The sequence below is a fragment of the Biomphalaria glabrata genome, chromosome 12 (assembly GCF_947242115.1).
Source record: "Biomphalaria glabrata chromosome 12, xgBioGlab47.1, whole genome shotgun sequence".
Taxonomy (NCBI): Eukaryota; Metazoa; Mollusca; class Gastropoda; family Planorbidae; genus Biomphalaria; species Biomphalaria glabrata.
The window spans coordinates 18,153,728-18,178,113 of NC_074722.1; the positions used below are offsets into that span (position 1 = coordinate 18,153,728).

Consider the following 24,386-nt stretch of genomic DNA (forward strand, 5'->3'; position numbering starts at 1 on the left):
GCAGTGAGAACAAAAGAGAACAGAGTCTGTCCCTAACACCCAAGACTAGATTGACAAATCATTCTACATGCAGGAAGTACTTTTGTTAATTAGAAACCTCTATACTCTATAATTTATAAAATATAAGAGACATTCTTACAATGTGTAGGTCTAGAGAATGAGATATCTATAACTCAGCTTGTCTGATGACACGAAAGCTTCCGAATGTTTAAAAAGTTTTTTTTTCTTTGCTGTTGTCAATTTTTTGTTCATTCTATTATAGACTAGGTCTAGACATCTGACTGTCTCTTGACGTGTTCATCTTTATGTTGATTTCTCTGATGACTTGTTCCAACTAGGACCTGCAGCACAATAGGTGCGCACTGAGACGAAGTCATGACTTCTACGCGTCAGTTTTTGGTGTTGAGAACAAAATGATAAAAGCTTCAAACTCAGTTCTCTAGTCTGGTTGCTTGTCCGTCACTTCGACAGTGCATTCAGTTTCTTGTCTATCGAGTTATTTCGCTAAAGTATTATTTCGCTAAAGTATTATTTCGCTAAAGTATTATGTTTCTTTCTTTCTTCGTAAACAAGCTCGTTATTAACTTGAAGTCGTAGCATCCGTTCTTACAAAGATGTTAGTCAAACACAGTTATCTTGGCATCACCTCAGTCATCTCAGCATTACTCCAGTTATCTCATCACTCAAGTCATTTCTTCACCATTCCAACCATCACTCAAGTCATTTCTTCACCATTCCAACCATCACTCAAGTCATTTCTTCACCATTCCAACCATCACTCAAGTCATCTCTTCACCATTCCAACCATCACTCAAGTCATCTCTTCACCATTCCAACCATCACTCAAGTCATCTCTTCACCATTCCAACCATCACTCAAGTCATCTCTTCACCATTCCAACCATCACTCAAGTCATTTCTTCACCATTCCAACCATCACTCAAGTCATCTCTTCACCATTCCAACCATCACTCAAGTCATCTCTTCACCATTCCAACCATCACTCAAGTCATCTCTTCACCATTCCAACCATCACTCAAGTCATCTCTTCACCATTCCAACCATCACTCAAGTCATCTCTTCACCATTCCAACCATCACTCAAGTCATCTCTTCACCATTCCAACCATCACTCAAGTCATCTCTTCACCATTCCAACCATCACTCAAGTCATCTCTTCACCATTCCAACCATCACTCAAGTCATTTCTTCACCATTCCAACCATCACTCAAGTCATCTCTTCACCATTCCAACCATCACTCAAGTCATCTCTTCACCATTTCAACCATCACTCAAGTCATCTCTTCACCATTCCAACCATCACTCAAGTCATCTCTTCACCATTCCAACCATCACTCAAGTCATTTCTTCACCATTCCAACCATCACTCAAGTCATCTCTTCACCATTCCAACCATCACTCAAGTCATCTCTTCACCATTTCAACCATCACTCAAGTCATCTCTTCACCATTCCAACCATCACTCAAGTCATTTCTTCACCATTCCAACCATCACTCAAGTCATCTCTTCACCATTCCAACCATCACTCAAGTCATCTCTTCACCATTCCAACCATCACTCAAGTCATTTCTTCACCATTCCAACCATCACTCAAGTCATCTCTTCACCATTCCAACCATCACTCAAGTCATCTCTTCACCATTCCAACCATCACTCAAGTCATCTCTTCACCATTTCAACCATCACTCAAGTCATCTCTTCACCATTCCAACCATCACTCAAGTCATCTCTTCACCATTCCAACCATCACTCAAGTCATCTCTTCACCATTCCAACCATCACTCAAGTCATCTCATCCAGTAATTTAAACAAATCCAGACGTCCAGCTATTTGATAATCTCTTTGTGGCCATCACTTGTTCCAGGTATTCTTATTTTGTTTTCATTTTTATTTCGAAAGTAATCTCAGATGTATGCAATCTTTACATTCGAAGGAAATGGTCTGTTCACCTAGCGTTAATAAAATATCCTTATAATGAGGTGGTGTTTTTACAAAGAATCAACTCACTCTGTCTGTTTATCTATTTGTCTGTCTGTCTGGTAAACAAATGTGTACACGTTATTTCTCCCACACCCATTCTCAGATCAAGTTGAAACTTTGCACAATTAGACAAGACAAGAATCAATAAAAAAAAAATGAATACATTGGTCAATTAATTACTGGTAATTAGTTATTTAGTTTGATACTAATAAAGAAAATTCACAGGAGTGGCTAAATCTATTGGGTTTAGTCCCCTTAAATAGCTCTATTTCTGCCACATGCATTCTCCGATCAAGTTGATACTTTAAGTAACTATTTACTGTACCTAATGAAACATGAAAAACTAAAAAAAAAATTATTCAATTATGAATGGTAATTTATTATTTTGTTTGATCTCGAATAAGGAAACTAGCTTATACATTATTAATAGATATATTTGTAAGAGAGGAGTTCTTCCCCTTAGATAAGCTTTGTTTTTTTTTTTATTTTGCTTGTTTTATACTGTATTACTCATTCATCGTCGGACTCGAAGAAAAGCCTTATTAGTATTCGTGTTCAAGTTATTGTCTTCGCGTCAAACAGAATATGTGCAGTAGCAGAAGCTCATAGTGTTTTAAAATGCTTCAAACTTGAGGATTTCTTTGAGAATACTTCGCTCTGAATCAGTTGGACATCGCCATCTGTTTACGTCTCTTAAGTGGCTCAATGAAAGACCTGTCTATGATTCAACCTGGGCTGATTCACTAGTTACACCCTTTGGCACCATTCAACACCAATGTTGAAAGGAAAAGAGATTTGTAATCCTTGGTAAAACTGAAGCCAAAGCTAGAACTTAGAAGTTACAATAATGGTGGGGTGCGAGTAAGTTCTAGATCTATCTATCTATCTATCTATCTATCTATCTATCTATCTATCTATCTATCTATCTATCTATCTATCTATCTATCTATCTATCTATCTATCCATCCATCCATCCATGCATTCATCCATCCATCTATCTATCTATCTATCTATCTATCTATCTATCTATCTATCTATCTATCTATCTATCTATCTATCTATCTATCTATCTATCTATCAATCTATCTATCTATCTATCTATCTATCTATCTATCATTCTATCTATCTATCTATCAATCTATCTATCTATCTATCTATCTATCTATCTATCTATCTATCTATCTATCTATCTATCTATCTATCAATCTATCATTCTATCTATCTATCTATCTATCTATCTATCTATCTATCTATCTATCAATCTATCTATCTGCCTGCTTGAAATCTGTAACAGAGACTCTAATATTTTCTTTCAATAACAGGTCAGATTAACAAAAGCCTATCCCTAGTATGCAAAGAATCCAGTCATCGCATTCAAGAAATACCCGGCTAATAAGCGGACGAGAAGTCTTGAATCTAAATGTCTGATGTAATAGAGCGAAAAATGAACAAAGTTCTCCCCATTCACATTAGAGGTTTGTGTTTCTTAGGCATGGAATAAACTCATTCATTAGAGGTTTGTGTTTCTTAGGCATGGAATAAATTCATTCATTAGAGGTTTGTGTTTCTTAGGCATGGAATAAATTCATTCATTAGAGGTTTGTGTTTCTTAGGCATGGAATAAATTCATTCATTAGAGGTTTGTGTTTCTTAGGCATGGAATAAATTCATTCATTAGAGGTTTGTGTTTCTTAGGCATGGAATAAATTCATTCATTAGAGGTTTGTGTTTCTTAGGCATGGAATAAATTCATTCATTAGAGGTTTGTGTTTCTTAGGCATGAAATAAACTCATTCATTAGAGGTTTGTGTTTCTTAGGCATGGAATAAACTCATTCATTAGAGGTTTGTGTTTCTTAGGCATGGAATAAACTCATTCATTAGAGGTTTGTGTTTCTTAGGCATGAAATAAACTCATTCATTAGAGGTTTGTGTTTCTTAGGCATGGAATAAACTCATTCATTAGAGTTTCAGTGAATTCTGAACTATAGTCCTACGAAAAAAGACATGTTTCTGCTACAGCTCTATTGCATACACTCAACTGGCTTCCTGTGAATGCAAGGTTCATCCTCAATGCATCTATAATGAAGAAATGCCCTTGTAGCTTAGTGAACTGATCCCTCCACATGTCCCTCATAGAGCCATGGACGCTTCTTGTAGTGCAACGTTTCTCCCTCAAAAGTTTGCGGCTTTTTCAGTGCAAGAACCAAAAGGTTTGAAATCCTCATTGATTGACAAACACCATGCTTCACAAGATTGAAGAACATTCAAACCTGTCCAAAACTTTTATAGATTGGTTTATGATCTTGATTATTGTGTTTAGGCTATGTCTGGTATAATAGTATAGCGCCTTGAGTTTACATTATGTTTCTTAACAGCGCTTTATAAATTAAATTATTATTATTCTATCAAGCATCCATTAACCTTTTCTAATCTGATTGATTGATTTATTTTGTTGTCTAAACGAATGGTATGTATTAAACTCTGGGGTAATTTATTTTCTAGTCTTATTTATTATCTAATATAATCTAAATTGTTTTCCAATCTTCTCTAATTGAATCTCTAGTCTAACCCTCTAATCCCTTTTTTTTCCTATCTAAACTTTTATAATTGTTTTGTTTTAACATAAATCTTTTGTCCATTGTTTGTATCAGAACTGTTGTACTCTTGTGAAGATGATGGTTCGAAAACAAGAAAGGTTTTTTCACCCTTAGGCTTTGCAGATCCTGCAGTGCTGCATTTTCATTTGACACAGAACGTTGGGGCACCACCATGGGAGAAAGACAACAAGGTCACAAAGAAGTCGTCAACTACGTGAGTACACTGTCAGATTCATCTTTTATTTGTTAGCACTGACAGAGTCCTTGTAATTTTGAGTACACTGACAGTCTGCGTTTATTTGTGTACAATGACCCGAGATGAACTCCGTTTGGGAACAGAGCAGGAAGGACTAATCTTCCTGTAGTGCCCTGGAAAGAAACAGGTCCGTACGTCGTGATGCCTCGTAATCTCCATGCATGTCGAGTGACTGTCCAGACACCCCCACCCTTTAGCTCCCGGAGCTTGAGACATTCGTACAAGATATGCGACACTGTTTCCACGCTCTCTCCATAGTGACTACAGTACATTTTGGGTCATTAGGGCTCTGATAGCCTCGAATGCCCGAGTTATCCCTGTTAATTCAGCGTCCTTGGAACATTCAGCGAAGCTGCATAGACCAGAGAGCCGATCTGGTTCTGGTCAGTGTGGGTAGACTATAAGGACCCCATACCCAGATCTTTCGGGTTCCCTCAATACCGACCCATCGGTATAACAGAAAATGGCATCTGATGGGTAGGACTTTAGTGTAGCTGATGCCAAGTTTTGAAGAATGGCAGGTGTTAATCGCCTCTTGGTGGCTCTCTCTCGCCCTACAAGGGACAGGTTAATTTGTGGGGCTGGCAATCTCCTCCACGGAGGGCAAGGACTAATACTTCTAATGGGAATTCTATCAGTGGAAAGCCCAGCTGTTTTAGACAAATTGGCCGCAATGTGTAGAAACGAGCGTATTTTGATACGGTTCCTCTCTCTCCACTGGTTTACTAAAATTGTGGTGGGTAGCTTAGAGTCGCCCCTTTTATAACGCTAATAAGCCGTGAGTAACGCCCTTTCCATCCTTAACTTTAATGGGGCCACGTTATTTAAAATTTTCAGCTGCGTTTGTTGGGCTTGTCCGAAAGGCGCCGCAAATGAACCTTAGTGCCTGTGCCTGTACTCGGTCGAGTGATTCGAGGGCTGTTTTACTAGCGTATACCGAGCTCAAGCCTGCCCTAAAGCCGGCCTGCTCTGGCGCCAGGATACCGGCACTCTCAAAGGACCAAACTAGCCGCTCGTTAACCATTCGCTCAGCAATTTTGCCAAGCGTTGAGGTTAGTGAAATGGGTCTGTAGGACTCCATGTTAGTCGCGTCTTTCCCCTTTGACCAGAGGACAGTGTCATCCTCATATAGCAGTTTCTGCAGTGAGCTGGACAAATCGTTAAGATAGGCCATGAAAAGTGTGCAGCAGAGGTTAGAGCCCTGAGACAGGCCGTTATGTTATTGTTTCGGCTTGCTTATTGAGTGCATCACTCGAATGCCCGACACATCTCTCTTTACTCACTCACATTGTCAATGCAAGTTGTGAGCACACACCCTTCTATACCGACTAGTTCCGAAAGCCGAGGGTATTGAATGTAGAGCAGATGTGACCAATCAAACCTCCGCATCTGATTGGGGCACCACCACTTCGAGAAAATATAAATTGAGATTACAAAAGTCTCAGCTTCTTAACCCACCCCCTCCTCAACACTTTTTATTTTGCTCATGACCCTTAACCTTTTATCGCCTTCTCTGCTGTTCACTTTGTGCTCTAGACTTGTGATCTGACTAAACATTGTGCTCTAGAATTGTGATCTGACTAAACATTGTGCTCTAGGCTTGTGATCTGACTAAACATTGTGCTCTAGGCTTGTGATCTGACTAAACATTGTGCTCTAGACTTGTGATCTGACTAAACATTGTGCTCTAGACTTGTGATCTGACTAAACATTGTGCTCTAGACTTGTGATCTGACTAAACATTGTGCTCTAGGCTTGTGATCTGACTAAACATTGTGCTCTAGGCTTGTGATCTGACTAAACATTGTGCTCTAGACTTGTGATCTGACTAAACATTGTGCTCTAGTGATCTGACTAAACATTGTGCTCTAGACTTGTGATCTGACTAAACATTGTGCTCTAGACTTGTGATCTGACTAAACATTGAGCTCTAGGCTTGTGATCTGACTAAACATTGTGCTCTAGACTTGTGATCTGACTAAACATTGTGCTCTAGACATGTGATCTGACTAAACATTGTGCTCTAGACTTGTGATTTGACTAAACATTGTGCTCTAGTCTTGTGATCTGACTAAACATTGTGCTCTAGACTTGTGATCTGACTAAACATTGTGCTCTAGGCTTGTGATCTGACTAAACATTGTGCTCTAGACTTGTGATCTGACTAAACATTGTGCTCTAGTGATCTGACTAAACATTGTGCTCTAGACTTGTGATCTGACTAAACATTGTGCTCTAGACTTGTGATCTGACTAAACATTGAGCTCTAGGCTTGTGATCTGACTAAACATTGTGCTCTAGACTTGTGATCTGACTAAACATTGTGCTCTAGGCTTGTGATCTGACTAAACATTGTGCTCTAGGCTTGTGATCTGACTAAACATTGTGCTCTAGACTTGTGATCTGACTAAACATTGTGCTCTAGACTTGTGATCTGACTAAACATTGTCTCACCAGAACAATGAAGACAGTTTTCTACAGAGTCAAGAAAACTTCAGTCAGCGAGACTCTTGACGGAGACCTACACAAATATTTGGAGTTTGACCAGATCATAGCTGCGAGTCCTTATAAAAAGATTGAGTTCAGAGATGTGGTATGTCTTTTAGCTCTCTATGTAGAACTGTAAATATACATACACATATAAACACAAACACGGCGAAGACAAAGTTTTACATATCTAAATAAATACGCGCCTTGATGAATAAATGGTGTTGATGGCTTTTTTTTTATCGGGGCCAATTTTGAAGCAGCAAATTTGCCACAGTCCATGCATTAAACTAATTCTGGCCTTGAATCATCAGATAGGACACCTCTCTTTCTCCTGTGTAAGATTTCCCCGGCCCTTCTGCTTTTACTCTCAGTTAACTTACATAAATACATATAAACACTTGAAAAAATGTATAAAAATGTATAAAAATACATGCAAATGAAAAATGATTTATGTTTCTACACCAGGCCCTCAAAAGAACCACAAAAGTGGAGTAAAATAAATGTAGATTGTGATTTGGGAAAGACACGAGACTATTGTCGACATTACTATAAAGAATAATCAGCAGAGTTGCAGAAAACTACCAGATCTGGCAAATAGCAGGGGGAACATGAGCTGCTTTGGCTGTATCTGCCTCCTATGGTGGACGCTATCCATTCTACAACAAAATCATATGACCTAGTTCGCACGATTCAGGCAAACTTCACAGCTGCGGAAAGGACAATTAAACCGTTCCTGTTCTGCCCGACCTGCTAAATCTTTCTTTCAAAAACTCGGAATGACCGTCCTCTCATGTATTGAAGCACGCGAGTAATGGAGGCGGCCTCACACGCCCTCAGAGTGGGTGATAATGATTATCTATTCAGAGTCGTTAATACTCTGTTCTTTATTGAATACATTATAGTTATAAAGGGAGGAAATACTAACAAACAAAAGCTACAGAGTCATTTAAACTAGTCTGAGATAAACGTTTACATTAGACTCAGATAAACTATTACACTTCAGTCAGATAAACCATTTCATCAGACTCGGATAAACGATTACAACAGACTTAAATAAACTATTACACCAGACTCAGATAAAGTAATACATCCCACGTGATCATGTTTTGCCTTCAAAAGTAGTTGATTGTATGTCTCCTAGGTTCACATCTCCTTGGACTCAACACCCAACTGGGTTCTGATCAGACTAGAGAAAGCCAGTAGAGCCTTTAGGTTTGAACTGCCCTATATCAAGAAGCTACTAGAACGTAACTACACACATTATTTTGGTCAAAAGATAGGCTAGCATTAAGTTTCATACAAACATAAATAGGGGTTTGGACTACTGCTAGCACAGGCGGATCCAGAACTTTGGAGTGGGGGGGGCGATTTTTTTTCCAAACCCTAACCCTATGCATAAACGTGCATATATATATATATATATATATATATATATATTCGATATATGAGAATAAAATAAGACTGTTTCTCAATCTTCGGCGAAAAAAAAAACAGAAAAAAAAACAGTCATGTTGAGGCCTTTCTCTTGCAAGCTTGGGGGTCTGGGAGAGCGCTATAAGTTTCCTCAGTGGAGTTCGGGGCGAAGCCCCGACACCCAAAAGCGTTTTCTTGCACTTTTCACGGCTGAAACGCATTCTCCTGACATCTATAGCTCATTACTTTTTAGTGGGGTTCGGGGCGAAGCCCCGACGCCAAAATAGTTTTCCTGCATTTTTCACTGCAGAAATGCATTCTCCTGACATCTACAGCTCATTATTTGTCAGTGGGGTTCGGAGCGAAGCCTCGACACTAAAAGCGTTTTCTGGCATTCTGGAAAAATATTCTAATATGAATTTATAGTCCCTTAATACATTGCAAATACAACCGATTTGTTCTTTGAAAAGATAAGATACCCCGCATATTTAGATTAAGGCTTTGAGGATCGCCGCCGAAAAAAAAATTCGATTAACAATATTCAATAAAATTGAAGTGTAAATTGTGAGTTATAGTCCTAAATTTATTTAACTAGAAAAATATGAGATAGAGTAAAGGTTGGAAAAAGTCGACTAGGAAAAGATTATGAACTCATCTCAACCGTGACTGTTATATTGAAAAATTTCGTTTGAATTATAACTTTTCCAAAGCAAAGTCTTTCTTAAAATAGTTATGATAAATTCATGTGAAATTACACAAACTCTGTCTGGAAAGAGGAAAGGCGGTAAAATGAAAAAAGATTAATCCTCGCTCCTTTTTATAATTTCTGCTAATGATTGCATTTTGCATTAAAGAATAGGGGTTGGGCGACTCGATATAAGAATTTACTTTATAGCATATATAAATTATATTAGTGACAGATTTTTTAAATTTTGTAATTTCTTACTATAATACAAAAAGAAAAAGTATTGGTTTGTCCGATGGGGGGAAGGTGATTGCATGTATCGCACTTCCACCTGTTTATATTGTATAGATATTCGATTAATTTTGTTCACATGCTATGATTTCTCCATAAACGTAGGACCGCCCCACCCCACACACACAAAGGGTTTAGATGGGAAGGGCAGTAGAGGTATTCGCTCCTCCCCTTCCAATCGGCCAACAGGTGAACGACATAATATAAAGACCGGTTAAAATACCAATAACAAGTTTTAATCATATAGATATTTAATTGATTCTGTTAGTAATCTGTGATTTCTACAAATAAAGAGGACCGCCCCCCCCCCCCCATTCGAAAGTTAATGGTGGGGGGGGGGCGGATTGATGCCATCGCCCCCTCCCGACCCTACCAAATCTGCCAAAATACTAGAAAGGGGGGGGGCGAAATAATCTAAAAATAGGTTGAAATATAAATAATTAGTATATATTATTAACATAAGTAATAAATTCATATACAAACTGTGTGAATTCTATACTAAAATTCGTCCGCCCCCCCCCTTCGGGGAGGGGGGGGTCGGCCGAGTGGGGGGGGGGGACGATCGCCCCTACCCCCCCCCTGGATCCGCCAGTGACTGCTAGGAGGAGTTGTCCAGTCGGAGGGACCGTGTCAGGACAATCCATTGTTTCCTTATATTTAATTCACCATTTTCGCTCAGTACAACTTTGTTACATTAGTGCCACCAATGACAATGGTACATGCATGTATCATTCATTAGAATTAGTTTGTTTGATTCTAACTTTTGTATAAGAATGGGTGATAGGCCTATTACAGGATATTTTTTTGGTCATAATTTGCTTAGTTGGAATCTTCGATTATTTAAATGGGATTCAACCAAATATGAAATTTAAATAGACTATGTTTTGAAGTTCATTATATGACGCGCAAAAATGAACAAGATACAAATATATACTTGATTACTTTAAGTATTGACCATGTCCTAGTGAAGGATATATATACTTGATTACTTTAAGTATTGACCATGGCCTAGTGAAGGATATATATACTTGATTACTTTAAGTATTGACCATGTCCTAGTGAAGGATATATATACTTGATTACTTTAAGTATTGACCATGGCCTAGTGAAGGATATATATACTTGATTACTTTAAGTATTGACCATGGCCTAGTGAAGGATATATATACTTGATTACTTTAAGTATTGACCATGGCCTAGTGAAGGATATATATACTTGATTACTTTAAGTATTGACCATGGCCTAGTGAAGGATATATATACTTGATTACTTTAAGTATTGACCATGGCCTAGTGAAGGATATATATACTTGATTACTTTAAGTATTGACCATGGCCTAGTGAAGGATATATATACTTGATTACTTTAAGTATTGACCATGGCCTAGTGAAGGATATATATACTTGATTACTTTAAGTATTGACCATGTTCTAGTGAAGGATATATATACTTGATTACTTTAAGTATTGACCATGGCCTAGTGAAGGATATATATACTTGATTACTTTAAGTATTGACCATGGCCTAGTGAAGGATATATATACTTGATTACTTTAAGTATTGACCATGGCCTAGTGAAGGATATATATACTTGATTACTTTAAGTATTGACCATGTTCTAGTGAAGGATATATATACTTGATTACTTTAAGTATTGACCATGGCCTAGTGAAGGATATATATACTTGATTACTTTAAGTATTGACCATGGCCTAGTGAAGGATATATATACTTGATTACTTTAAGTATTGACCATGGCCTAGTGAAGGATATATATACTTGATTACTTTAAGTATTGACCATGTTCTAGTGAAGGATATATATACATGATTACTTTAAGTATTGACCATGTCCTAGTGAAGGATATATATACTTGATTACTTTAAGTATTGACCATGTCCTAGTGAAGGATATATATACTTGATTACTTTAAGTATTGACCATATGCTAGTGAAGGATATATATACTTGATTACTTTAAGTATTGACCATATGCTAGTGAAGGATATATATACTTGATTACTTTAAGTATTGACCATATCCTAGTGAAGGATATATATACTTGATTACTTTAAGTATTGATCATGGCCTAGTGAAGGATATATATACTTGATTACTTTAAGTATTTACTTTGTCCTAGTGAGTTGCAGGACACCTTTGAACATAATCTTCTGTTCTTTATTTACATTTTAATCTAATTGACTAATTGTTTAATTTAACTTCTTGATTAACTGGTGTTTTGTTCGGTACAGTAAATAATTATGGAAATGTACAACTTGATTCGAGAATGAGTGTTGGAAAAATAACGTTTTACAATTATTGAAAGACAAAACCCCACATATTTAGCTATATATCTTAATAAAAAAAAGGAAAGTTCCCCTTTCAGACCTTTTGGTCTATAGGGCAGATAATGTGAAGGCCATATGTCTCTGTGGCCTACGGTTAACGAGGATGTCATGTGGCCAGCACAACGACCAACCGCCTTAACTTTTCCCCAACAAATGTCAGGTACTTGACTGAAGTGGTGGTATAAGCTGAACTAGTTCCCTTTTATAGATTGTCGTCTGACGCTTATTACATGACTGATCCAAACTAATTGATACAATTAATATAAGCTTTGTTTTTTTTTTAAAGATTTTTTTTTGTATGTCGCGTGTTTCTAAAGTATCGACACTGCAATAGGTCAAACCTATAACACTTCTTTCACTTTACAATCCTCTTCGAGTCGATAGGAGAAATGTGTTCAACTCCGATCATGAAGAAGGAGGAGCTCTATTCTATGGATATTGGTTGGCGCTACAAACGGAAGAGTTGAAAGTGCACACACACACAAATGCTCGTATATCTTTTGAAAATGCCTAGCATGGCAACACTTCCGACATTTCTTTACACCGGAGACACCAATAAAAAGGCGTAACTATTTATAGCTATTCACCGTAGATGGAAATCTGCAATAGCAGCAATGTACTATAAACTTTGTTAGCACTAGACATGCTTGCTGTTCTAATTACATCTGTATCTATGTAGCAATGACACCTCTCCAGTACCTGGCCACTTACACACGACTACAGAGCGAACAGCTTCGGCGATACCAGGAGATATTCAAGAAGTCTAAAGCGAAATATTTAGACTACATTGAGTTCAAGGTCAGTCTGTGACGCACGGTGTTAAGACCATTTGATGATCTAAGCCAGGAAATGTTTTGATTCTCCCTCTTTGCCTTTAAAACATATAGATCTATTTGTTGGTACATATATTTGTTATTACATATTGAGCTTTATATATTCATACATATATACGCTGATAAATATAGATATATGTTTTGTAAAAAAAAATATTTGACATGTTTCGTATGTTCCTTCGGAGTTGAAGATAATTTACTTCCTAGTCCAGACGATAGGGGACGGCAGGGGACCATCGAAAAATCCTAACGACAGTCCAGCGCGAATACCGCGCGACCAGGTAGATCAAGCTTATGTTCTTTGTATCCCATGTTTATCATGTATTGTAACATGAGTTTATTATGTATTACTTCCCATAAATAGATAGACTTTTCTCTAAACTATATCCCCTAGTCAGAGTTAATAGTAGTGAAACCTAGATATAAATTCTCTCTGGTTTATCTTTTCAATTTGATCAGCATGATCATATTTGTAGATTGGTGTGATGTGGTATTTAGTTAACTGAATTAACACATTGTGCTGGCGCATTGCAGTGTTAGTGGTAGGCCTGGGCAATGATATCATTTATAACACTTGCTCTACAGTAAAATGGTTTTATGAGTTTATTTGATTATTTTTTTTAGTGATTTATAGATAGGCGACTAGGTATCTACATGTAGTCTCTCCTTGAAATCCAATATCACAAACCTTTATTCTAATTCTCAAGGGCGTAGCTGGGTGGGGAGGAGGGGTAGAATTTAAAAATCCCCCCCGGGCCCCCACTTGAGGGGGGCCCCCAAAATGACTGTTTTTTACATTAAATATTAAATAATGCAGGGGCCCAAAAGATGTTAAGCCCCTCCCCCGGGCCCCCAAAAGATGGAAAATTCCTAGCTACGCCCCTGCTAATTCTATGTCCAATGTAAACCAACTTAATGGAAATGATAGGCATCTCATTCACTTTACTAGCACATTAACTTATGTCAACGCAGTATGTCTAATCAATGTCAGATTTCCCTGTTAGTCCATTGAAGTCGTTTGAAAACTTTCTAAGACAAAACTTTTGTTGTATGACAACTTTCCCCTTCATTGTTTTAACACTAATTTCCCCAGACCTTACATTCATCCCTAAATTCAATGTTTGGCGGCTTATTAAGTGATGCCAACTTCAACATTCTCAAAGTTTGCCTTTTTATCAGCGAGGATTCTTTGATGGATTTGAGTACTTTTGTAGGTCTGTGCGCATTCACAGATAGATTGTTTTGGACTTGTTATTTAGGCAGGTGAGTTACTATAAGGAGTGAAGATAATTTTGTGTGTGCGTGTTGTGTGTTTGTGTGTGTGTGCTAGTCAGATAGTTGAGACGCTACTGATCCAAACAGATACTCGTATTAATTATTCGGCAAGTAATCGAAAAAAAAATATTATTTTCTTTGTGAAATATTTTCAAATCCTTTGGAGTTACAGAAAAGTAAAAAAGAGTTCAGACATGATCAATGGCTGGGCCGTAACAAGTTAAAAATATTTGCCCACTGTACAAAGAGAATATCGTCTTCGCTTGTTTGTTAGTATTTTGGACCGTTGGGGCCAATTAGGTTTATAAATTTGAATATCTAAAACATGTTAACATTTCTTCTATAACTAAATGTTAACACACATTCTTGGCGTCACAAGACATTATTTTCCACTTTTTTTTGACAAATATATTTTGACTAATATTTTTTTTTAATTGGGTGGTAAATATGCTGATAAAAAAAACAATGAGGAAGTGCTACGAAGAGCATGGTGCCAGGACATCCGCTCTGTTATCAGTAGCAAACGCCTTGGCTGGCTTGGCCACGTTCGTAGAATGCCAGTAGGTCGACTTCCACAGGACATCCTGTATGGTGATCTAATTGAAGGCAGGAGAGCCACTGGTCGTCCACTTCTAAGGTATACTGATGTATGCAAACGCGAAATGAAGCTCTTCAAAATTAACACTAACAGTTGGGCAAAAGTGGCACTGGATATATCCACATGGAGAGCGAGCATAAAGGAAGGGTCTCGGATTACAGATGCCATACACAACAGCAGCAGAAAGAAGGGTGAAAGTGCAACAGTGCATCCTGTGACCGCAGCTGTGTATCAAGGATTGGCCCCAATAGTCACACAAGAAATTGCAAAGGGAGATTGTTATTTCTCTAGACTTAAAATGCCACAGAAATATGCTGATGTGTTTTCAGGAATGAAATCTGATGACCCAATAACTCAATGTATCCTAGTGTAAGTTAGTAACTAAAAGATTTCATCTTTACGTTTTAACATCCATCATAGAACCTGGACCCAGCGGTAACCTGGACAGCTGATTTCAAAAACGATTTCATATAAAATTAAACAGTTGCTGCATATCGCTAAGAAAAGAATCACTAGCTCGTTGGCCAAATGGGGAAAATTTTGTTTGGCCGTTATAATTTTTAAAAGTAAAAAATAAATAAATCTAAATTTGGCTTGACCAGACTAAGAAAAAAAACATGGCGTAGTCAGCCTTACTGTACCGAAATTATAAGATAACAGGGTAAATTAAAGTTACTTCAATTTTATTGAAAGAATATCTAAGCTTTACTAATATTTTTTACGTAAATCTAATATTGATCTAGATTACATCTAGACTCTTGAGAGATCTAAATCAGAAATCTAGGTCTACTATTAGATATGATATTTATCAATAAATAATCGCTAAAGTACGATGTCCCGGGGGCTCACACTTTCACCCATCTGGACGATGTCAAAATCACGGTTTCAGTACCTGGTTAGAACCATATATTTTTAAAGTTATTTTATTTTTTACTAGCGACCCCCGAAAGGGAAATAATCGCTATTATTTTTGTGTGGTCTGCCTGTCCGTCCGTCCCGTTTAGATCTCGTAAACTATAAGATATTGAAAATCTGACATCATGATATTTGAGACATTTCAAAATTCTGATGCAACAGCTATTTTTTTTTCTGAAAGCGAAAATTTTAATTTAAAATGTCGTTTTATTCAAACTCTACATTCTACTCTCCACAGTGAGTACAACACCTTCCTAACCTGGTCCCCAAACAGAAGCGCTCTGGAGTGTGTAGACTTTGAGTATCTGGACAGAAAACTGAAAGACGTGAAGCTGTCCAAGGAGTTGTATGTTCTGCTTCATTCACTGGCGTAGCTTCAGAGCGTCAAGACAATAATGTGTTGAAGACAAAGGAAATCTGTGAATTAAGTCAGAAATATTTGCTATGACTTGAACACTAAACATTGAATTGGAAAGAAAAAGCTCATGGATTTTGAAACGAAGAAAAGTGGTATGACTTGACTGAATGACAGCATGACTTTAAGACAACACAATTCTAAAACTTGAAAACATAACATTTTGACTTGAAGACATAACAGTTTGACTTGAAAACATAACATTTTGACTTGCAGACATAAATTTGACTGTAAAACTCGAGTTTGACTGCAAAACTCAAGTTTGACTTAAAGACATAACAGTTTGACTGCAAAACCTAAGTTTGACTTGCAGACATAGCAGCTGGACTTGTAAACATAACAGTTTGACTTGCACTACTCTTGACTTGAACTTTATTTGATTTAAAATTGGTTGTTGAAAAGTTGTTTGACTTGAAATATGTTTAATTTGAACTTTGTTGAACTTGACCTTATGAAAGTCGGGCAGACGTCATGCTAACACGACCTTGTTATTTCCTTGTAGATAATGTCATGTATTAGCACCCACCACTGGAGGCACCATTTCAATTCCCTGCCCCAATGGTTTAGGCTTCGTTAATACACTGCAACATTTGACAAAGTAAGAGACAAAAGAAAAAGACAGGCAAGCCTACAAAGGTTTGCAAACAATATTGAAGAATGTCTAATATTTGTATGATATGGAATATCACCGCTGAAAAAAATATTCAATTCATATCTTGTAGATGACATAAATCGAGTCATCTTTTTTAAAGACTAGCCCATCCGGGCGAATAGAGAGTGATCTTGACATATGCTAACTAAAGCCTCCATTTGACATTATACATCTATCTATCTATACATGTGACATTTATGGGCGTATAAATTATTTGAAGCTAATAATTTGTACATGTTACCTTCTTTCTGAACACACAAGTATGTCTTTTTCTTAGGTAATTATAGGTCACACTTTTTAGGTAACTTTTTTTAAGAGTATATGTACTACTAGACGACTTGTTAGATTCAAGAAATAGATAATCAATGTTTTAAAACTATTGGTCTTGTAAATATGTTCTGTCTGTACAGTAATAAGTACCAATGTAGATCTAGGCGTCTGATCGTGACATTATGAGTTTATTCAGTTGTTGTATACTTGAGGTTTTTTTTATTTACAAATATATGTTTTTTAGAATATATTTACACTTAAGAAATAAACTTTATAATTAGTAATGTATTTAATGTTCTTGTTTATAATTTTGGAGTTAATTTCATTCCGTTTGTCATTACGATTGGTGATGTCATTTTGATTAGCGTTGACATTTTAGCTGGTGTCGACATTTTTATTAGCGTTGTCACTTTAATCGGTAGCTTACTGTCATTTTATGTAACTGTCATTTTGTCATTTAGTGCTGTCATTTCAGTTAAGTCTGTCAGTTGTTTCGTTCCCGATGCCACATTATGTACGGAATAAAACCTTCAGTGTCATTACATCAGGGGCGGACTGGCTAAATGGTCGTTCAGGCAAATGCCCGGAGGGCCGGTACCCACCTGAGCCGGTAAGGCCACCGAAAGGGTTTCATTGATGCCACTATGGCACGTATTAAATTGTTAAAGGTTTTATAATACGCTCTTATAAAATGGGCCCTCAGAGCGTTGTGTTAAAACAAATCTTTTACTAATTAAATGTAACTCATCTCAGAAATAATATAATAGCCTACATCCGTAGACAGTGCTACTAGTACGCTTCATTCTTTTAGGTCCAACGCACTTTGCGATTAATATAGAGTTTACTGTATGCATGAGTATAGATATCGATACATTACTAAACTTTATCTTTGTGTCTTTCTGAGCATTTTATTAGGTTTTGTTTTTGTATTTGGATATCATGGTTCAGTGTGTTATGTATCCTGAAGGCTTTCTAAATTTAATGATATTTTAAAATGTCTTACTCAATACTCATAGACTTATATATTATACTGGACTGGAAACCGGAAATTCTTATTCGCGATTGATCGATTCACAGACCTATCTTTATATAGATTTTTATGTACGTAAACTCTTTTTCAAGCTCTAAGGGGAGTCGCCCCTATTAATCTTTTCTGTCTTAGAAAAGTAATGATCTTTAGTTTTCAAAGTTTAGAAGTAATTCAAAATCATTTCTCGGATATTCACGCAAATATATGAAATTAAAGCCCATTCCTGTTTGTTTTCATTGAGATAATGTTTCTATAATCCTTGATTTAAATAATGTACATTGAAATAGATTGATTACCTAGATCTTTCTAGATTATGCATCTAAAAATTGCAAAATAATACTCATGAGACGAGAGTAGGCTACTCTTATTTTTTATTTTCAATCTCTAGATCATAACTAGATCTAGATCTAAAAATTAAATTATATGTTACATAGGTTAGGGTTGAAAAAAAAACAACTTCTTTTAACTACTTTACAAAACAACGCCTTGATCCAACTTTCTAAAAAATTTTCACATTTTTTGTAGTGTTAAAAATCCCCATGTCCAGTCTAGAGTAGTATATATAAGTCTATGGTCTTACTCTAATCAAATGTGATTATTCGTTTGTTATGAATCTCACTGCTCTATTTTGTTTCTGTTTCTTAATGTTTTTCTTGAGTTGAGAGGTCCCATAACAGAGCATGCATATTCTATTATTGGCCTAACCAAGGTTAAATACCATTTTATTTTTATGTTTTTATTTGATTTGTAGAAATTCTTTTCATAAACCCTAATGCATTGTTGGATTTTTTAAAAATAGTCTCATCAATATGGGGATTCCATGATAGTTTTACATTTATTATAACACCTAGGTATTTTGCGTTTTGTTAGTTTGTGTTATTGGACTTTTAATGTTCTAATTATAGACTTTGAATATGGTGAGCAAAATGTTCATGAACATAATTTTTTTAAAATCCTGAATGAATAGGGCTTACATGCGGAAATACCCGAAGACAGTGCCGTTTTAGTTCTCTTGCCAAATTGAAGTTATTTTCTATTTATACTTGGAAAAATAATAACAGTCAAACTAGACCTTTTCCATTGCGGCCAGCAAGATAGTTATTCTTTTCCCAACAATAGACATCAAGTGTCAAATTTCTAGGAAAATCGTTAGAGCCGTTTTCGAGATCAGTGTCCAGGTTTTTCCCAGAAGGTTCCATGAAGATCTGAGTTGAATAGAGGTATTGTCAAAGCATGGGGTTGATGGTATGGTCACGTTAAATAGATCTAGATAAAGCGGCCTTATCAAATGTCCTTCAGGTCACAGTAAACATTCGGAAGAAGGCGAGAAAGATGACGTCCAGATGCCTCAACATATATTATCATTGAGTACAACAGAACGCCAAGATTGATGACGTAATACGATATAAGAAACAAAATAAAATTTATTGCACCTAAATATGTTCTATTTTATTCACCACATTTGAATACACATTTTCATATAACATATGTGAACCCTATAACGTGTTTTTGTCACGGGTCACCTCATGGAGTAGGTCGTTATAGTGTAAACTATCAGTAGATGCTTACATTCTTGAAGTTCTATTGAATGTAACAAACAAAAAACACTTTCTCTAGTGTAACAACAAACAAAAAACACTTTCTCTAGTGTAACAACAAACAAAAAACACTTTCTCTAGTGTAACAACAAACAAAAAACACTTTCTCTAGTGTAACAACAAACAAAAAACACTTTCTCTAGTGTAACATCTCCAGCGTTTACTTTCACAGGGGGGACATGCCAAGAAAGAGGAACATGTTTAACATCCGGGACAGTGCCCCCTCCCCGGGCCTATACGTGACAAACTTTAAATCCTAAGTCATTCTAATGTTATTGATATAGAAGGCTCTAGGCCATAACCGAAAACGTAATTCGTTGTACATTTCAATCGCTTGTCCTTTGAATTTGGTCAGATAAGGATTTTATTTTGATGTTCAACCTTTAACTAAGCTTTGCGTGGGTTTCAATGGGCGAATGTGATTTATACTCCACCTTAATTGACCTAACCTAAGACCAAATCTAGAATCTATCTGGCATAGACACTACAGGAAATTACAATTTCATTACATCGCCTGAATGTTCTAGCCTAGAACTCGACTAGATGAAAAATCTGTACATTGAATCTCCATTGCTTATGGCTAATCTAGAACCACATGCACATTTTCTTCTTCGTAGTGCTAACAAATATCAAGACACGCCTTTAAACCTGCAATGTTTACATATCGAGACACGCCTTTAAGCCTGCAATGTTTACATATCGAGACACGCCTTTAAGCCTGCAATGTTTACATATCGAGACACGCCTTTAAGCCTGCAATGTTTACATATCGAGACACGCCTTTAAGCCTGCAATGTTTACATATCGAGACACGCCTTTAAACCTGCAATATTTACATATCAAGACACGCCTTTAAACATGCAATGTTTACATATCGAGACACACCTTTAAACATGCAATGTTACATTTCGAGACACACCTTTAAACATGCAATGTTTACATATCGAGACACGCCTTTATACATGCAATGTTTACCAAAATCAGAGGCAGCGGAGCGTGGGGCTCCGGGATGAGCGTCATACGCGAAGCGGGAGCCGTACGCGTAGACCATATATACAGTACCACATCACGCTAATGGGCCTCGTCCGCCTCGTAAGCTTATTATTGTTACAAAACCAAGTACCTACTTATAAGTGCTCTACTATTGGCTGTTAGACCATGCAATGTAATTATTCTGCATATAACATTTAGCTAGTAAGATTTTGTCCCAAGATACAAGTCCTCTAAATTGATTTAGTGGTCATAAATCAACGTAACTAATGATTCAGAAGCAATGGAATCTATCGCACCCCCCGCCCCCCTCAGGCCGAAGCCTGGAGCAGTGGCCCCACTCGCCATCAAACAGGACAGCCTCTGACTAAAATAAGAGGCCTCATAAAGATACCTAACAGTTTATGTGCAAGGGAAAACTCTATTTGTTTTTCTGCCTTTAGTTTTAGAAATTAAAAGTGTTTGCCTCGCCACGATGGTTGAAGTTTTCTGTGTAAGGAAATACAATGGAGGTCGGGAGACATCTGCACGTGGCAGGTTTGTGTGTATTGGGTACAAGAGAGAAGAGAGAGAGAGAGAGATTAGCGCCCAACAGCTTGCTAGGACCATTGCATAGTGGATTCTCATTATTCCCTTTAAACATTCCAAAACCGGTATTCAACAAAATCCTGTTATTGTAGTTTCAAAATATTTTAAAAAGCATTATAAGGATAAGAATGTTTGTATAAGTCTACATTACAATGTTTAGTTATTAGAGAGCTCTATTCTTTTCAGCGGTGGAGATAGAACACAACTTTGACTTGCTACAGTAAGGTAGGCCTTAAGTTATACACTTGTAATGCTACTTGCATATCAGTTGTTCAAATCGAGCTATCAACTATTGCTCTCCTCATAGACGATACCAACATTGAACTGACACCATGAAATGAAATTAATTGTTGGTTTTATAAACTTTAATTACATTTGAGTAAAACAAAACAGCAGCATGCAATCCTATTTAATTCTATACCAAACAGACTATGTTCTAATTACAAGCACAAAAAGTGGTACACGATCGTGAACAAAGGAATGATTTCATTGGAACGTGGAGAATAATTGCGCAGAGAAAGAGTTAAACTGAGAAGTGTGCACTGTACGTGTGTTGTCTTCTGATTGTTTAGTTCCAAATGAACTGTAGTATAAAAGAGATTAGAATTGTGATGATTGTATTGGTACATGGCATGGGTGGGCAAATTACGACCGTAAAGTAAACGAAGATTATTCTTATTGGTAATATTTCCAAACATTCAGTCAAAGACGCAAACTCAGGCCAGTATTTATTTATGAAGAACTGTGTTGAAAGTGTTGGGTTGGCTTGAAACAAGATGGCAAGTGTGACAACTGATGGAGCCGTGCTTTGACTGAGAAAAAGTTTTTTTTAAAGAACAATATCCCAACCATAAATTCTGAACGGGAAAGTTCGCGCCAAGCTGCATTAAATATCAAACATATTATTAACCCTATTATCTCAGTGATCAAACATAACAGAACTAGTCTTAACCACTCACAGATCCGATAAGTACTTGAAGATTTGGTAACAAAACATTCCAATGTTCGGTACCACAGTAGTATCTGCTGACTTAGCATGGGCAAGGTACCGGTAATGAGAAGAATATGGGATATCAAGGAAGAAATTATGTTCATTGAAAGACATTGACTGTGGCTTTGTTACTAATATTTCTTAATAAGAGTGCAAGACAGACTTTCATGTTCAAAATATAAGAATAACACGATGGTTTGTTGCACATATGTGCATGTTTAAATCTTTTAAACAAATCTTTCCCATTTCTTCAGGCAAGCAAATGAAAACAGGTTTTGTCATTTTCCTTTTCTAAAAGGTGAAACTATTTCTAGTGAAATGTTGAAACGTACAACGCTTTTTTGAATTCCTTGATTGTGGAATTTGAAAGCAAATTTTAAGACGTCAAGAGCTTGGAACCAGTTTTCAATACCATCAAGCTTACCATTTACTGTAAAAACTGATTCAGCCTCAAAGGATATACCTCCAAGCAAATTATAACCTGAAAGAGAAGTCAGTTCCTTCTAAGGAATCTTATGGCTGCCAGAAGCTGTGATTCCACACTTAAAAACATTTTGATGCTTAACTTTCGCATTATTTGGCTCCACATACATGTGTGAACAAGTCCATTGTTGTTGTGTTTTTTTGAAATAAACAAGTGTAAGAAAAAGTCAGTGCTGACTGACTGAAATTGAACAGCAGTCACAAAGAAAACAGCTAGATCAAGTAAGCTAGTTCCATAGTTTCCGAAACATTATACATGAGTGTAAACAGTTCAATACTTCACATCAAGTACAACAGTACATTTTTGTAGTGAAATATTGTGATGTAAAAAGACAATGACAAAATTTTATAAAATATTCGTAAGATTAGTTTTACAAATTGCTCAATTGGGAGTATACAAAAAAATAAAAAGTGAATATATAATACAGTATACATGTGAATTGAAAGACCCTATACACAGTTAGCTTGCGTATTTTTCGAAGTTGTTAGCACATATTATGTATATGCGGCCCCCCATTCCCAAAATGTGTTAAATGCGGCCCTCGATAGAAAAAGGTTGCCCACCCCTGGTATATGGTATTGTAAATAGCACTTGATATATTTCGGTTGTAAGGTATAACGAATTCTAGGTTTATTTGTGGCGATTTCATTGGTCTATTAATTAAAGTAGAGCTACGATCCTTGTTACTTGTGGCTAAGTATAATTTTGTAGTTTTAAACTTTTAAATGTGGGCTTTAAAACACATATTGGGTCATAATTGCGATTAAAGAATGTTTTTTTTTTCTTCTTTTTTTTGTGGTAAATTTAAAAGCAGTGGTTTCTAAATGGCTTAGTTGTTGTAGGCGCTATTTAAGTTATAGCAGGTTAAATTTTCATATTTTTTCGACCACCGAAAGTGGCAGAATTAGTGATTAGCCAGCCAGGGCCAACAATTTTATATATAGAGTCTACCCCCTAATATATAGTATGCACAAATACTTCTACTAACTCTTTCCTGAATACGCTGGCTTTTCTTTAAAAAAAAACAACAAGCAACAAAGGTTACAAAGATAGTTTGTGTAGAAACACTAACTCAAAATTGGCCCCTCTTTTTCAAACTCTTTATGCATATAGTTTCTAATGTTGTATTTTTTTACTATTTATAGTTAATAGTTGTAAAAATGGTGTATGTTCTATTATAAGAAAACTGCTTGAAAATTTAATTTTAAAATTTTATCTTTCAGAAAAGAAAAAAAGTAGCCGTTGCACCAGAGCTTTGAAAAATCTAAAAATCATTATATCAGATTCTCAATATCTTTTCTAGTTTTAACTATCTAAACGGGACGGACGGACAGACATACCACAAAAAATTAATAGCGGCTATTCCCCTTTCGGAGGCCACTAAAAACCGCTTGCATATTTAATTTTAAAAACAAAACCGTTCACTTTCAGAAAATAAATAGTATTCTTTACACCAGAGCTTTACAAACTGCAAAATTCATGAAATTGGATTTTTAATATCTTTCCTAGTTATTGAGATCTAAACGTGACAGACGGACGGGCTAACGGATGGACGGAAAGACAACGCAAAACTTTTTCTAATTGTACTTGCCGCTAAAAAAAAAGACAATTGCAGAGAACATTTCTTTTTGGTAGACGCAAAACATTGGTTTCAACTTTGCCCA

The 24,386-nt window shown here is 36.5% G+C and overlaps 3 protein-coding genes across 6 annotated transcripts in view; 2 read left to right on the top strand and 1 right to left on the bottom strand.

The window, feature by feature from the left end:
• The window catches only part of LOC106064931 (uncharacterized), a 28,392-nt gene extending 28,047 nt beyond the window's left edge, over positions 1–345 (bottom strand). The window contains exon 1 of the mRNA XM_056006997.1: positions 140–345. The gene's annotated coding sequence lies outside the window, so the exon portion shown is untranslated. The remainder of the gene's footprint in view (positions 1–139) is intronic.
• Positions 346–2,768: 2,423 nt separating this feature from the next.
• On the top strand, positions 2,769–17,329 carry LOC106053458 (uncharacterized). 4 transcript variants are annotated; one of them, XM_056006640.1, is made up of 8 exons: positions 2,769–2,862; positions 3,324–3,476; positions 4,715–4,814; positions 7,314–7,449; positions 8,488–8,593; positions 12,763–12,881; positions 14,010–14,179; positions 15,943–17,329. In XM_056006640.1, exons 2-8 carry the CDS (start codon positions 3,422–3,424, stop codon positions 16,076–16,078), a joined length of 822 nt encoding a protein of 273 aa, XP_055862615.1. In that variant the 5' UTR covers positions 2,769–2,862; positions 3,324–3,421; the 3' UTR covers positions 16,079–17,329. The 4 variants fall into 4 exon arrangements, with proteins under 4 accessions (XP_055862615.1, XP_055862612.1, XP_055862613.1 ...); XM_056006637.1 differs by having other exon boundaries at positions 2,770–2,862; positions 4,655–4,814; XM_056006638.1 differs by having other exon boundaries at positions 2,780–2,851; positions 4,655–4,814.
• Positions 17,330–21,283: 3,954 nt separating this feature from the next.
• Positions 21,284–24,386, top strand: part of LOC106050836 (galactoside alpha-(1,2)-fucosyltransferase 1-like) — a 35,894-nt gene continuing 32,791 nt past the window's right edge. Inside the window, exon 1 of the mRNA XM_056006636.1 lies at positions 21,284–21,472. The gene's annotated coding sequence lies outside the window, so the exon portion shown is untranslated. The remainder of the gene's footprint in view (positions 21,473–24,386) is intronic.